This window comes from Balaenoptera musculus, chromosome 1 (assembly GCF_009873245.2).
Source record: "Balaenoptera musculus isolate JJ_BM4_2016_0621 chromosome 1, mBalMus1.pri.v3, whole genome shotgun sequence".
In the NCBI taxonomy this organism is placed as follows: domain Eukaryota; kingdom Metazoa; phylum Chordata; class Mammalia; order Artiodactyla; family Balaenopteridae; genus Balaenoptera; species Balaenoptera musculus.
In genome coordinates, this window is record NC_045785.1 from 17883097 (window position 1) to 17897639 (window position 14543).

General features: G+C 45.6%; 2 protein-coding genes across 3 annotated transcripts in view; one reads left to right on the forward strand and one right to left on the reverse strand.

Moving 5' to 3' along the window:
• Nucleotides 1–1818, forward strand: part of KDM1A (lysine demethylase 1A) — a 63615-nt gene extending 61797 nt beyond the window's left edge. The window contains 1 exon segment of the mRNA XM_036872598.1: nt 89–1818. Within this exon segment, the coding sequence (XP_036728493.1) occupies nt 89–274 (186 nt within the window). The 3' untranslated portion in view covers nt 275–1818.
• The window catches only part of LUZP1 (leucine zipper protein 1), an 82336-nt gene continuing 68290 nt past the window's right edge, over nt 498–14543 (reverse strand). For both annotated transcript variants that reach the window (XM_036872582.1, XM_036872574.1), the window contains 2 exons: nt 8038–11216; nt 498–6096 (listed from right to left, as the gene is read on the reverse strand). In XM_036872582.1, the coding sequence (XP_036728477.1) occupies nt 5941–6096; nt 8038–11097 (3216 nt within the window). In that variant the 5' untranslated portion in view covers nt 11098–11216 and the 3' untranslated portion in view covers nt 498–5940. The remainder of the gene's footprint in view (nt 6097–8037; nt 11217–14543) is intronic.

Below are 14543 nucleotides of genomic sequence, written 5' to 3' on the forward strand. Positions count from 1 at the left end.
AAGGGCAATAGGAATTTGGCAGTTCAAACACAACAATAAGCCGTATTTGCAGCCTGCTTATTTTCTCTAATTTTTTTTCCTGCAATAGCCTATTCCACGACTCTTCTTTGCTGGAGAACATACAATCCGTAACTACCCAGCCACGGTCCATGGTGCTCTGCTGAGTGGGCTGAGAGAAGCAGGAAGGATTGCAGACCAGTTCTTGGGGGCCATGTATACCCTGCCTCGCCAGGCCACACCAGGCGTCCCTGCACAGCAGTCCCCGAGCATGTGAGATGGATGTGTTCTAAGGGAAGAGGCCGATGTGTTTGTGTCTTTTGCTGCATAAGCAAAGCTCTTCTAGCAATATTAGATTCCACTGAGAAACTCACCCTGGCATCTGGGCTCCAGATCAACTGCTAGAGCTCCTGGTGGTCAGGTGGCCAAGGAGGTTGCCTCCTTTAAGTGACTTAGAGCTAGGGAGGCACTTGTCCATTAGTGTGGGAGTCTGTTCTTCATTAGGACTGAGGCAAGCAAGTGCTGCGAGAGAACATCTTAGTCTCTTTGTGTGTGGTGGTTTTTTATATTTTGAGAATAAAACTTCATAGAAAATTAGTCTTATCTTTTTGTTTCCCCTTAGGGTTCGAGTTATATATAAGGCAGGGTGTTACTCCTTTGAAAATGCCAGTTTTATCCATGTTTAAATAAAGAGGATGTTTATATTAAAGGAGAAAATGGTTTGGTCTGGTCAGAAGACAGGATTGAGGGGGGTTCCCATAGAAGCAAAGGGCTTCCTGGTCTGTGGGGCTAGACTTCCCCATTGGGATTGTGGGGTGACCATGTGCCAGGGGTAGGAAGCTGCAGGTCAAGCATGTGGATATTAGGAAACAATGAATTTTCAAGATAAGACACAAGCCTTGACACAAAGTTTGGGTGGGCCTCTGGCAGACCATCCTGGCTTTATTCCCCTAGATTCCCTCCATGGGTATGTGCTAACTTTCCACTTCTGTCCAAGGTATTGATATAAAAGTTTAAGGAGATCAAGGGTTTAGGTAACATAGTGGAAATTTCCTGTTGCTGCTGTAACAAATTATCATAGCAGACTCTGAAGGAAGATTCCATTTCCTTGCCTCTTTCAGCTTCTAGTGACTGTATTCCTGGGCTTGTGGCCCCTTCCTCCATCTTAAAAGCACATTACTCCAATCCCTGCTTCCATTATCACCTTCTCTTGTTCTGTAGTCAGATCTTATCTTTCTCTTATAAGGATACTAGTGATTTCATTTAAGGCCCACCCAGATCTCTCTCCCACCTCAAAATCCTTAATCACATTTGCAAAGTCCTTTTTGCCATGTAAGGTTAAAACATTTTTACAAAAAGGGAACAGTGCCTGTTTCTTCCAAAGGGTTCCTAACAGACTATGTTACTGTAAGTATATGTACATAATCTGCTTCTGGAAGTTGGATTTTACTCCTGTTAGTCAATTCTTCCCTATAATTAGTTTAAATGAGGTTTTATTCTTAGTAAGATTTAAGGAACATTACATTGGTGTTCTGACTGGAAGATGAAGATGGAGAGGGCTTTTTCCCTCGTCCTGGAATGAGTGACAACCATGGGAAAAATTTGCACACCAGGATCAGGGCAAGTGGTGTAACTATGATGTAAAGGTGAGAAGAGCATGTAGTAGAAAGTATATTGACTTTGGACCACAACCTATATTTGAATCCTAGCTTTGCCATGAATATTGTTACCTCAGGAGGTTAGGGTGTCTGATCCGGTGGTCTGTGGTCTTTGAAGAGTTTTTGTTTTTTAAATAAACAACATAGGTAGCTTGGGCGATGACACAGATGATTGATTGTTTTGTGTGTGTGTGTGTGTGATGATAGAAGAGCCTAAAAGTAAAATGTAGCAATGAAATAACTGCTATATGATTCTAAGTCCAGTTACATGAGTCCGAGGAAATGTCCTTTCCCAAGCCTCAGCTATGTTTCCAGTCCTTACGGCAATCAATCAGTAATTGGCTGAGTATTTTCAGTAAATGTAAATGAAATATACTAGCTGCACCAGTGCATAGCAACAGCTGTACACAGAGATGACATCAAGAAAAATGGCATCACTGACTCACATTCACACAAAGCACATGGAAACTAGGGAGCTTTATTGGTTACATATTGTGCTGCAGAGCCAACAGACAGCATTAGAGCCAGAGGATACATGCAGACAGGCAGCTTCAACTATACACATGCACCCAAGGAGCCCTGAGTCACTGCTCATGGCTTCGCCCTGGTTTCCAGTGACAGGGTCTGGCCTCCTTGGTCCCATGCTTGGAGCAGGAATGTAGGAGAAGCTGCTGCACCTAGACTCCAAGGAGCAGGGGAGAGACCAGAGCACCTGCCTGAGCAAATAGGTGTGGACCAACAGATACTGATGTGTCCCCTAGCAAGGGGGCCTATAATGTAATAAGAGTTTATTTGGGGGCTACTACCCTAGCCCTCCCATCTTTAAATACAAAAAAAAAATAGACTTATTCTCTTAAAAATACATTCCATTCAGTACATGTTCTGAGCTGTGAAGCAGCAGGAAAGTAGGGCCCCCTTTCCTATGATCTTGGTTGCGAGGCTTTGAGGAGAACCCTGTTGTTCCCCACCCTGGGGTGTTTAAAAGGTAATCCTAAAAGCAGCTCTTCCAAATCAGTCTTGTCAGAGTAACGATCACCCCACACCAACAAAGGCAGCTGGGGACCCAGGGGCTGGGTCCCTGTTCCTTTACTGGGAAGTGATAGCACATGGCACTAACCCACTAAATATAAAGAACTAAAACTGCCCCAGGATGGCAAGTCCAAGACCAACACAGATGCTCCCACACCCCACGAGGGTGATGATGGTGTCACATGCAGGCCTGCCTGTGGCCGAGGCTGGAATCCTTGGCCCCACTGCAAATCCCTGTGGCCCACCCGGGAACTGTTTCCTTGCTACGCAAAAGCAGAAACAGCCACAACTTCTCTGCCCACCGTCCCTGCAGCTTTCTCTGGTTGTTTCTAGTACCAGAGTGGTGAGAGACAGGCGGCGGCAGGTGGAGGAGACCAGCTCCTAGCACTGAGCCAGCTCTACTTCCTCCAAGCAAGCAGCTCTGGAGTGCCAGCTTCCCAGACCTTACTAGGAACCCTCCCACACACCATACACCTGCAGTAAAATTCCGAGTTAGAGCCAAGCTGCAGAAGAGGCTGGTCATAAAAGTGGGTTTGTTGGCTGGGACAGAGGGAATATTTGGCTTGATTAGACAACTATTCAACTACCAGGTCTCCCATTTGGAAGTTTCCTCCAGGACCCCTGATGGTGAGGCCTGGGTCCAGACGGTCACACCTAGATTGCTTTTCAGAAACAGGCCTTCCAACTTTGGAATTTGACAGCCAGCCTTGCCAGCCATTTGAAGCCCAGAGGAACTGAGCCTCTAGCGTTCACTTGCTATTACAAATATATTTTCTGCAATGCTGAGGACATTTAAAAATAAAATCTATTTTACAGCGGCTCTAGAAAGTGTGCAGATTAAGGAAACAAAATATTTATCCTGAAATAACTGTTACAATCAAACCCTATTGCACTCAGATTTTAAGACAGCAGCCCCAGCAAAAGGGCACCATAGCTGTCCCTCTTCCACAGAGCATTCTGGGTGGTGGCAGATGTTGGTGCTGCTAAAATGTGGAAAGATCCAGACTTTGGCACCAGGAGCTACAGCACCAGAATCCAGGGCTCCAACGCCCAAAAAGACAAGAATTACTGGCGAGATCTTTGTAGGCATCGTTTGGCGCCCTTCTGTTTCCACCAGCAATGAACCACAGACCTAATTTCCTATAGCCTCAGTTGACCGCCACAGGGGTCTGTTTCCTTTGGACTCTCAGGGTTGACAACCAGTTAAGAAGAATGGCAGGGAGGCTACAAGTGAGTGAGGTTGCAGCCTTGAGCCAATGACCCAGGAAAAGCAGCAGGAAAAGATTTGAAAACAGCATCTTGAGTATCTGAGGCAGCATGTGAAGAAAAGGCAAGCCACATGACAAACACCCTTAGATTGGCAAAACTCCAGAAAATGGAAGTATAAGCAAAACACTCCTGTCCGTGAAAGTCAGGTAGGTGCTCCCCAAGCCTCCTCCAGGATCGCCAAATCTGATGCAGACAAGGGAGGGGCGAACGCTGGTTCCACCCTGAGCGGAGGCAGAGAAGATTCAAGAAGCACTGGAACAGGAGATACACACCTTGTGCTGTGGAAAGCACGTGGCCTGCTGTGTGGCACTGGGCAAGGTTGGTGTTGAAAAGGGCCGCAGAGACCATCTAACCTCACCCTTTCATTTTATAAACTGGAAAAGTGAGGCCAAGGGAACTTCTCCGAGTTCATCCTCATGACATTAAAACATGGGGAACTGGAAACAATAAGGCCCAGAAAAACAAAGGTGATGGGAAGGACACATGTAAACCCATTTGGACAATACCTTCCACAAGTGAGAATCACCCCCACAGGGAGGAAACAGAAAAATCTTAGAATGCCAGATTTAGGATCCTTAGAGACCATCCATTTCAAAGAATTCATTTTACAGATAAGGAAACTGAGGCCCCAAGGTCACATAGCAAGGAAGTACAAAGCCATGAAGAAAATTCAGCTTTCCTGATTTCCACTCTAATGCTCTTTCACTATGAAGGAACAGTGTCTGCTTCATAAAGGTAGCCTTTGAAAGGGGATCCCTTCTTTGAACTGAGAGAATGCTATAGAAAAAGCAGTGCCAAGAATGTACAGTTCTTTCCCCACGTGATTGGTATAAGGAATCTAATCAATTTTTCTTTATGTGGCTTCCTGAAAGGTTTGCTGCATTTTGAATTTATGAATCTAGGGCCCTTGATGGGCACGTATTACCTTTCCTCCAATGAAGTCATCATAATGATAGTTGGTTTGCAGAAATCATGGGCCCACTTCTGTAGGAATGCATCAGCTTGGTAAAGTGCGATACCTCCTCCACGGGGGATGAGGAGGAGGAACAAAGTCCATGCCTTTCATGGAGCCATTGCTTTGTGGAGTGACTAAGGGGAAATCGCTTCTTCCTGTCTACTTTCCCCCGTGCTGGCGCTTCCTAGAAGGCAGAGTATGCTGGGTCAGGCCCAGGTTAGTCTGGGAGTATTCCAAAGGAGAAAACAACGAAGTCAGCCTGAAGTCTCCAGCCACAGGAGAGGAGCAGGCAAGGCCAGCAGCATGTTGGTGCCCAGGGAAGGAGATGCATGAGGCTCGTGCACTTCCAGGTGCCTTTGGAAGGTGAACAGAGAGCCGGGGGGGTGGGGGGGGGCGGCGGGGGGGGGGGGATGTCATTCCAGTAGGTGGGTACCCGTGTGCTCTGCCCCCAGGAAACAATGGTCAGCCGGGGGCCAAGTCAGAGAAACTTCAACCTAAAGGTTGAAGTTTAAACCCCTGTAAAAGTCTGAGGAACTCCACAGGGGAAGAAATGGAACCCCCTAGATGGAGCTGATGGCTGGTGGGTGCATAGGCCCCTGGGGCAAATGAGGAATGAACTGGATGTGGTGAGGAGACTAAGAAATCAGAACATTAACCACAGAAGGGGTTGCCCTATGACACAGAACCCACCAAGGAGCAGAGAAGAGATTTGGCTGCTGCTGTGTGGTGGGGATACAAGGGGTTTCTATGTCTTTCCTCATTTGGGGGCCAGAGTGGCCCATCCTACCTGGGGGATGGGGACAAGGACAAGGAGAGAAGACTCATGCATCAGGGAAGGCTGGCCCTGGGTGACCGTGTCCAGCTTGTAGTTTCTGATTCCCTCTGGCCAACTGGCAAAAAATGAGCCACAGCCTGGCTCTCTGCCAGTCTCCCAGCCAAGGCCTGGTTTCTGGCCTGGTTCCTTCACAGGGCAGGAAGGCGGAAGAGCTGAGAAGCAGGAGCAGAGGAGACGGCAGACCTCACCCAGCTGGCTCAGTCTTCCTCAGCACAGGGCCTGTTTGGCCGTAACCGTTCCTCAGCCCGGGATCGCCCAGGCTCTGGCAGCCCCGGCTTTGCAGACAGTTCAGACCTTTCGAGGGAGTTGTGCAGTCGCCTGTAGACACTGAGTGTGCAGTCGTCACCTTCCTCCTGTGCCAACAGATGACAAAAGTCAGCTGCAGAGAACAATACAGTGGATAATAAGACACCCTCACTCCCCACCCCAATGGCCCTCTCTAACAGAGGGAGATGGAGTGCAGACCGACCACAGCAGAACTGCAAAGGACTGGCCAATATAAAAGTTCCACCTACCAACTCCAAGCTGCTGAGAGCTCCTAGGGTAGACTGGGAGGCTCACAGCTGAACAGGAGCCCTAAAAAGGGACAGGACCGGGAACAGGGCCACTGGAGTGGGACCTCCAAGTAGGGGCCAGCATTACTGGAGTGTTGCACGTGCAGGCTGCACGCCTCTCAGGGTGAGAGCCATTTGCTCGCTGGAGAGGCAGGGAAGTATGAAAAGGAAGCTGGACAGCTCTTATCCTACTTCCCACCTACAGACTACCAAAAAGCTCACGTATACCTTTCCTACCATATCTCATCTCATGTGCCCCTCACCCTATATTTCTCAGACATCCACAGTTTCAGCTTCATCCAACTCTCTGCACTCATCTTCTACCAGAATTCTGCCTTTTTAATGTTCTTGTTGCTCCTCCCCAGCTAATGCAGATCAAAGAATATGAGTGAGAAAGTCTGGTTGGCAAGGTAAAAGAGCATTGGATTTAGAGACAAGAATCTTGGATTCAAATCTTAGCTCTTCCAGTAATTCACCTGGGTGGCCTTGGTGAAGAGACCCTTTGTGTCGCTGACCCTCAGTTTCTACATCTAAAAAATAGGGATAATATCCCCCCCACACACACCAGGGCTGTTGGAGAGACTGAATAAGATAGCAGGTGGGGAAGTGCTTTATTTAAAGTACCCTGTAAAGACTCAGGGCTTTTCAACTTAACACACATTCACCACCTGCCTTTTAAAAGAAAGGAACAGGGACTTCCCTGGTAGTCCAGTGGTTAAGAATCCGCCTTCCAATGCAGGGGGCGCAGGTTCGATCCCTGGTTGGGGAACTAAGATCCCACATGCCACGGGGCAACTAAGCCTGCATGCTCTAGAGCCCGCGCGCCTCAACTAGAGAGAAGCCCACACGCCGCAACGAAAGATCCCGCATGCCGCAACTAAGACCCGACACAGCCAAAAATAAATATTTAAACAAATAATAAAAGAAGGGAACAATCTCTAGGTCAAAAATATCTTTCTTCATCACAGGACTCACATCTAAAAGACACTCCTGGGGGCTTCCCCTTCATATGTTGTTCTGGCACTCTGACCCTCATATAAGGAAAGATTCTAGATTTGTCTATCCAGTAACAAGCCACACTGAACCAGCCCTGCCCTCAGACTGATGACATAATGGGCTAGATAGGTGTCTGGGACAAAAAGTGATGCTCGGGCATAAAGCTTATCCAAGTAGGCCCAGTATAAGCCCCAGCTCTCCTCAGCCCCTACATGCCAGCAGCTGGCAAAGATCTGTCTAAACTGAGGCAGCCAAAGAACTCATTTCCTTGGCTCCATCTCTGCTCTACAGAAAGTCACTGTGCTTCCTCCTTTTACCCGGAACCTCCCAACAGCTGCAGCTGATTTTTGTGCTTCTAGGTACTGCTCTGTGGGGCTATAAGGGGAGCGAGCTCCTTTGGCGACCCTGGCAAACCAAGAGAACAGAGGCCACATCTCTCTCCTTTTTTGTAGCCTTCATATATGAAGGCAAAATGAAGGGGACAAATCGGGGAAAAGATTTTGGAAATTCATGCTGCTCTCTGCCAAATACCTTCTTCAAGGTACTTCATTCTTCTTTAAGGCCAAATCCACCTTATTTTCAACAGTTCTCTGAACTACCCAGGTATATTCAGTGTTTCCCAGCCCCACAGTCTCCATAATCCTGAGTCACACAGGCCAGGGCAGAGGGGAACAAAAAAGAAAGTAAAGGAGAAAAGGGGAAAGTGGAAGGAGAACAGGAGAGAGGGAAAGAAGTGGGACTTACCATGCCTGCCAAGTGGTTCCAGGCTTCAGCTGTGACAGCATCTCCTACCCGATTCCGACGAGTGAGCACCTCTGACACGGTGAGGCTGCTTTGGGTCCTTCTGGAGGAGAGCTCGGGGGCATCCCCTGAGTTGCCTACCCTTCGAGTGCCCTGCTCAAAAAGGTAAGAGCTGGGCTGTTCAAGGTCTGAATAGTCTGTGGAAGATCTCTGGATGTAGGTGTTGGTAGATTCCACATTTTTACCTATTCGAGTTGGGGGGTCTTCTAAAGAGTTCAAGTCTCGCCTACTCTTCCAGGCATTTCTCACAGTAACGTGTCTGGCATCTGAAGAGCCCACTTCTAAAGGGCCACTATGGCTTTTCCACCTGATTGTCTCCGCCGTGGGTGCATGGCTATTCCTCTCCACAGGATCTGATGGCTTGATTATAATGCTGCTCCGAGAGACCACCGTTTCCGGCCTGTTCTTCGGGGCCCCATCTCCCATTCTTTCAGCTTCTGTGAACTGCAGGGTGATGTCATGTTTGTGAATGGAGAGCTCAAAGGGGGAGCTGACATGGTTACTAACCGACGTGAGCTCTGGTGGCCCAACCTGGATGTTGCTGGTGGATGTGTGCCTCTCCCGCTGGGCCTCGCCTAGAGCGGCTCTCGGGCTGCTGCTGTCAGAGGGGTAGATAGTTATACTGCTTGTCACTTTGTTTGGCCCTGGTTTGGAAGGAGACTTCTGTTTTTCCAATGTGGCCTCGGTTCCAGATCCTCCCATGACTTTTTTCACATCCTTATCAATGATGACAGGTTTGATGATGGCTCTAGATCGCAAGGCCTCTCTGGGGCTAAAGGGCCGCTGGCTTTTTACCCCGGCACCATTGGCCTCTGGGAGCTCCACGGCATTGGTGGAGGCTCTGACAGGCTTCCCAGATTCATTTTCTGTTCCCACATCTTTATCATTCTCAAAGAGGGAGGTTCTAAGTCCCCCTCGGGATTTGGCCTTTTCTCTAGAGTTGGGCTGTTGCTTGGGCTCTGGAGTAATGGTTGTGTTTACCAATTTGGCAGTAACAAGAGACACCATGTCCATATCATCATCTGAGTCTGCCTTCTCTCTGCCACTGGATTTGATGACTCGACACCTCAGGGCCTCATGCTGACTACTGTCTTCCATCACAACTGCTATGGGTTGATCAACTCCTTCTTTATTTGGGGTTGAAAAGCCCTGAAGGATGTTCTCTTGGCTTCTGGAGCTATAAGGATACTTTGATAAAGGTGGAGCCTTGGAATTTGGGAAACTGGTATCAGCCTCTGAGCTGTTGGTAGCCTTTTTCCCCTTAGAGAGCCCTTCTGAGGAAGATCTTCTAGATGTTGCCAGAGCTCCCATGGCCTTAGAACTGCCAGAGTCTGCAGCCTGAGTTAATTGACTTCCATTGCCAGGCACCTGCCCCCTCTTGCCAAAGAGGGCCTCGGTGGAGGTGTCAGAAGCCTTGTCACCTCTCCCTGATGTGTCACTGGGAGCAGATCCATGGGTGGTATCACTAAATGTTCGTGTTGTCTTCTCTATTTTCCCCTTCAGCCCACTCTCAGTACCTGGCTTGGGAGTGCCCTTCCAAACTTTATTGTGCTCCTGAGCAGCTGGCGGGTAGCGGCTAAGCACTGACGGCTGCTCCCTGGACTTCTTCCCTTCACTCTGAGAGGAGCCAGATGCGAATCGATCTTCAGTTCTCTTTGTCTCCTGAGTCCCACTGTCTGCACCTGCCCCTGTGTTGGCAGCTTTGGCTGCCCTCCTGTTGGTAAAGCTGGGAGAGGAAACCTGCCTGTTGCTCAGAGGATAGTTTTCATTGTTGAGAACAAATTCCCTGTTTCGGTGCCTTTCCCGCTTATGCTGAGGAGACAGTTCCCGGGGTGTGTGCTTGGACACAGGTGCCTCATTCCCATGCCCTCTAAACTTAGTCCTCTCGTGCCTGCCTTTGCTGGACAGGAAAGCATCTTCCCCTTCTACCTCTCCGTTCTCTAATTCTTTCTGTTTCTTGATTTGTAGCTTTATCTCCTCCAGCTGGCTGGCTAAGAGTTTGTTTTTATTTTGTTCACTTAGGTAATTATCCTGAAGGTCATTATTTTTGGCTCTCATTTTCTTAAGCTCTTCCTCCAAAGATTCAAAATGTTTGATTTGTGTCTTAAGTTTCTCAATCTCTTGGTTAAGGTCTTTTACTTTGTTGTCTTCCTGATTTCGGTTCTTTTCATTTTCTGATTTGTTTCTTGTTTCATTCTCTACCTGCTTTAGATAGTCCAGAGTGCCCTTCCTTCTTGATTCTTTGGATGGCAGTGTGGAAGAGATACCATCCTCAATTCGTAGGTCATTCCTTTCCAGAAGATTAGAAGCATTCCTTGTATAATCTCGGTTCATTTTTTTGTTCTGCTCCAATTTTTGAGTGAGCTCTTTTATCAGTTTCTCGTTTTCTTTCTCCTTTTCATTCAAGTATTTTCTCTCACTTACAAAGGTCAGAGTTAATGATTTCAGCTTTTCTAACTCTGACACTAAACTCTGCTCAGTTTTATCCAGCCGGTCCTCAGAAGATTCTAGTTCTTTCACTTTGACCCTGAGCATTTCCAGCTCAGAGGAGATTTTCTTTGTCAGGTTTCTCTCCTCATTCAGGCTCAAACACAGTTGGGTACAGTCATTCTTACTCCTGCTAAAGGCCTCCTCTAGCTTCTCCAGTTCAGCCATTCGTTTCTGAAGCCGCTCAATCTCAGATTTTAGCTCCCGGGTGAGGTTTTCCTCCTCTTCAAGTTTCTCCTTCATCTGCTGACAGAGATCCTCTGCTCTCTTAATTTCCTCATCTTTGCCTTCAATTCTCAGCACTCGCTGACGCAGCACTTCAATCTCAGCCAACATGCTGGAGTTGCTGCCTTCCGCCTGAATCACCTTGTCCTGGAGATCCAGGAGCTCATCCTCTGCTTTCTGGAGGTTTTTTGTGGCTTCCTCCAACTCATCAAGACGGCGGCTTAGACTCTGTAACTTAAACCGCAGGTGGCGGCTGGAAGCAGTATCCTTGTAGCTTGTAAATTCAGCCATGTCTACTGCCAGCCAATGTGGGCTCCTAGAGGCACCCAATTCCACTCGAGGGGATGAGAAACGGTTACCTTTCTCTTGGCATCCACAACCTTCTTTGGCAGCTGGAGACCATTATCAGTCTACAGAAGAAAAGCAGAAAGCATGTCAGGCAGCAAATTTAAAATCTCCACTTCAGCTCCCAGTTGTAAAGAGTTCCCATATGTAATTCTTGTGCCTAGAACATGGCAGGTGTTGAAATTTGTTGAATGACTGAATTTGACTAAACCTGCAGGAAAACACTGGTTCTTTATGGCTGATGCCTAGTTTCACCCTAATGAAGAATGCCACCAATGGCAGCATGGCAAAAAGACACAGAAAAATGCCTCATTTACATGACCAACTGTTCGATATTCAGGAAGCAAAGCCCAACCCAAGAAGGATAAAAATAAAATCTGCACCTAGAAGCATCATAAGGATACAGCAGAATACCACAAGATATTTTAAAAGCAATAAGGGTGGGGGGGAGCAAATATTCTATGAAGAAATAACAACTGAACTGGATTCTCAGCAGAAACTTTCAAGTGGATGTCAAGAAGATAAAAGACACGATAACATCTTTCAAAGTTCTAAGAGAAAATAACTGTAACCTAGAAGTAAATCTCCTATAAGTAAATACCAAGAGAAACTATGAAAGAAAGATATAATTAGTCAGAAACACTTTGAGAACAAATAAAAGGAAAATAAAAACTTAAGTGTTTATGACTGAAAAAACTATTGATAGACATACTTCAGAATACAGAAACTGATCATTTAAAGAAGGCATTAGATGCAAGAAGGAAAAGAAATTACCCAAACAAGCACTGATTCAGTTAAACAACAAAAATCAATTAGGGATTGGTTTTATCCTGCTCCTTCTCCCCAAAGTGGAACTGAAACACTAAACAATAACATGTAAATCATAAAGAGAGAAATCAGAATTCAAGTGGTCTTAGAATGTTACATTCTTTGCGAAGAGGATAGTGTTATTATAACTAACTTTAGACCTTGTTAAGAATAGATATTAATCATATATCTGATAAGGCATTAATAAGCAGAATATATAAAGAACTCCTACAACTTAACAACGAAAAAGAACCTGATTTAAAAATGGGAAAAGGACTTGAATAGACATTTCTCCAAAGATGATATCCAAGGACGACTACTATCAAAAAACAAAAAGTGTACAGATGTGGAGAACTGGAACCCTTGTACACTGTTGGTGGGAAAATGCTATAGCTACTATGGAAAAACATGATGGTGGTTCCTCAAAAAATTAAAAACTAATTACCATATGATCCAGCAATTCCATTTCTGGATATATATCCAAAAAATGAAAGAATGATCTCAGAGGGATGTTTGCACACCTGTTTTTTTTAATTTTTCTTTTGGCCACACTGTGCAACTTGCGGGATCTTACTTCCCCAACCAGGGATCGAACCCAGGCCCCTTGCAGTGGAAGCGCAGAGTCCTAACCACTGGACTGCCAGGGAAGTCCCCATACCTATGTTCATAGCAGCATTTTTCACAAGAGCCAAAAGGTGGAAGCAACCTAAATGTCCATCAGTGGATGAATGGATACACAAAATGTGGTTTATACATACAATGAAATGTTATTCAATCTTAAAAAGGAAGGAAATTCTGACGCTTCAACATGGATGCACCTTGAGGACGTTGTACTAAGTGAAATAATCCAGTCACAAAAGACAAATACTGTATGATTTCACGTATATGAGGTATCTGGAATAGTCAAATTCATAGAAACAAAGTAGAATGGTGATGGCCAGAGGCTGAGGGAAAGAGGAAATAGGGACTTGTTGTTCAATGAGTATAGAGTTTCAGTTCTGCAAGATAAAAAATGTTCCAGAGATTGGTTGGACAACAGTGTGTATATATACTTAACACTACTAAAAAAGTGTACATTTAAAAATGGTTAAGATGATACATTTTATGTTAATGCATTTTTTGCCAAAATAAAAAATAATTTTTAAAAACGTTAAGGCACAAAAGAAGTAAAATACATAGAGATGGTAGGGTAGACTTTCAGTTTCTGGTCCAGCATGTAAGGAGCTTCTAAAGTCATCACTTCTTCCTAACAAGTAAAAAGCTGAACAAACAAAATCAACAACTCTTCTTAGATCCATCAGAGAACTGAGGTTACAGAGAAAACTGCTTCCCCCAAAGTTAAACAGACAAGTGGATACAGAGAACGCAATTTACCAGAGCAGAAATGCAGGAGTAGAAACCTCCACGGGAACTAATACCAGGGTAGGAAAACCTAAACTGCAACTGACAAACTTCTCGAGGCTCAGGGTGGACAACTCTGGGAGTCAAAAACAACAGGAGGTATCTCAGTCTTAGGTGGGGGATGCACCACACTTTGTGAGCTTTACCTCCAGGAGCTGTACCAGGTTCCCACAGTGAAGATGGGGAAAAATCCCCTCATGCTTCCAGCTGGAGGAGGGTAAATTAACCATTTTGAAACCAGGGTCTAACCTATTAGAGTCTTATCCGAGCCTAACTAACCTGGGGGAAGGAAAATACCCAACTCCAGCTACCTCTAACTTTCTACATGGTGGAAGGAATATGCCCAACTCCAGCCATCCTGTACCACCTAGGGGATGGGGTAGGGAGAGGGGTGGCACGTAGGACCTGACACTGAGAAGCACTTGTGAAATTCATAGCCCAGGGGCCCAGGATTATTAAAAAACTGAGACCTAATCATGGGACAACAGGATACTTCCCCTTCCCCAACAGTGTACCACAACATCACTAAAGGCCTACTTACCTAAGTTATTTTTACCCAGGACATCATGTCCAGCTTTCAGCAAAAAATTAAAAGGCATACTAAAAGACAAAAACACAGTTTAAAGAAACAAAGCAAGCATCAGAACCAGACTCAGATATGGAAGAGCTGTTAGAATTATCAGACAGAAATTCAAAACGACTATGATTAATACGCTAAAGGCTCTAATGGCAAAATTAGACAACATGCAAGAACATATGGGTAATGTAAGAAAAGAAATAGAAATTATAGAAAAGAATCAAAAAGAAACGTTAGAGATCAAAAACACCAACAGAAATGAAAAATGCCTTTGTCTCATTAGTAAACTAGACACAGCTGGTAAAGAATCTCTGAGCTTGAGGATATGTCAGTAGCAACTTCTAAACCTGAAAAGCAAAGAGAAAGAAAGACTGCAAAAAAAATGGAACAGAATATCCAAGAAGTGTGGGATAACTACAAGAAGTGTAACACATGCGTAACAGGAATACTAGAAGAAGAAAGGAAGAGAAGAAAAAGTTGAAGCAATAATGACAGAATTTCCCCAAATTAATGTCAGCACCAAACCACAGATTCAGGAAGCTCAGAACACCAAGCAGGATAAATGCTAAAAAGAAAAACAAAAACAAAAACACCGAGGCATATCATA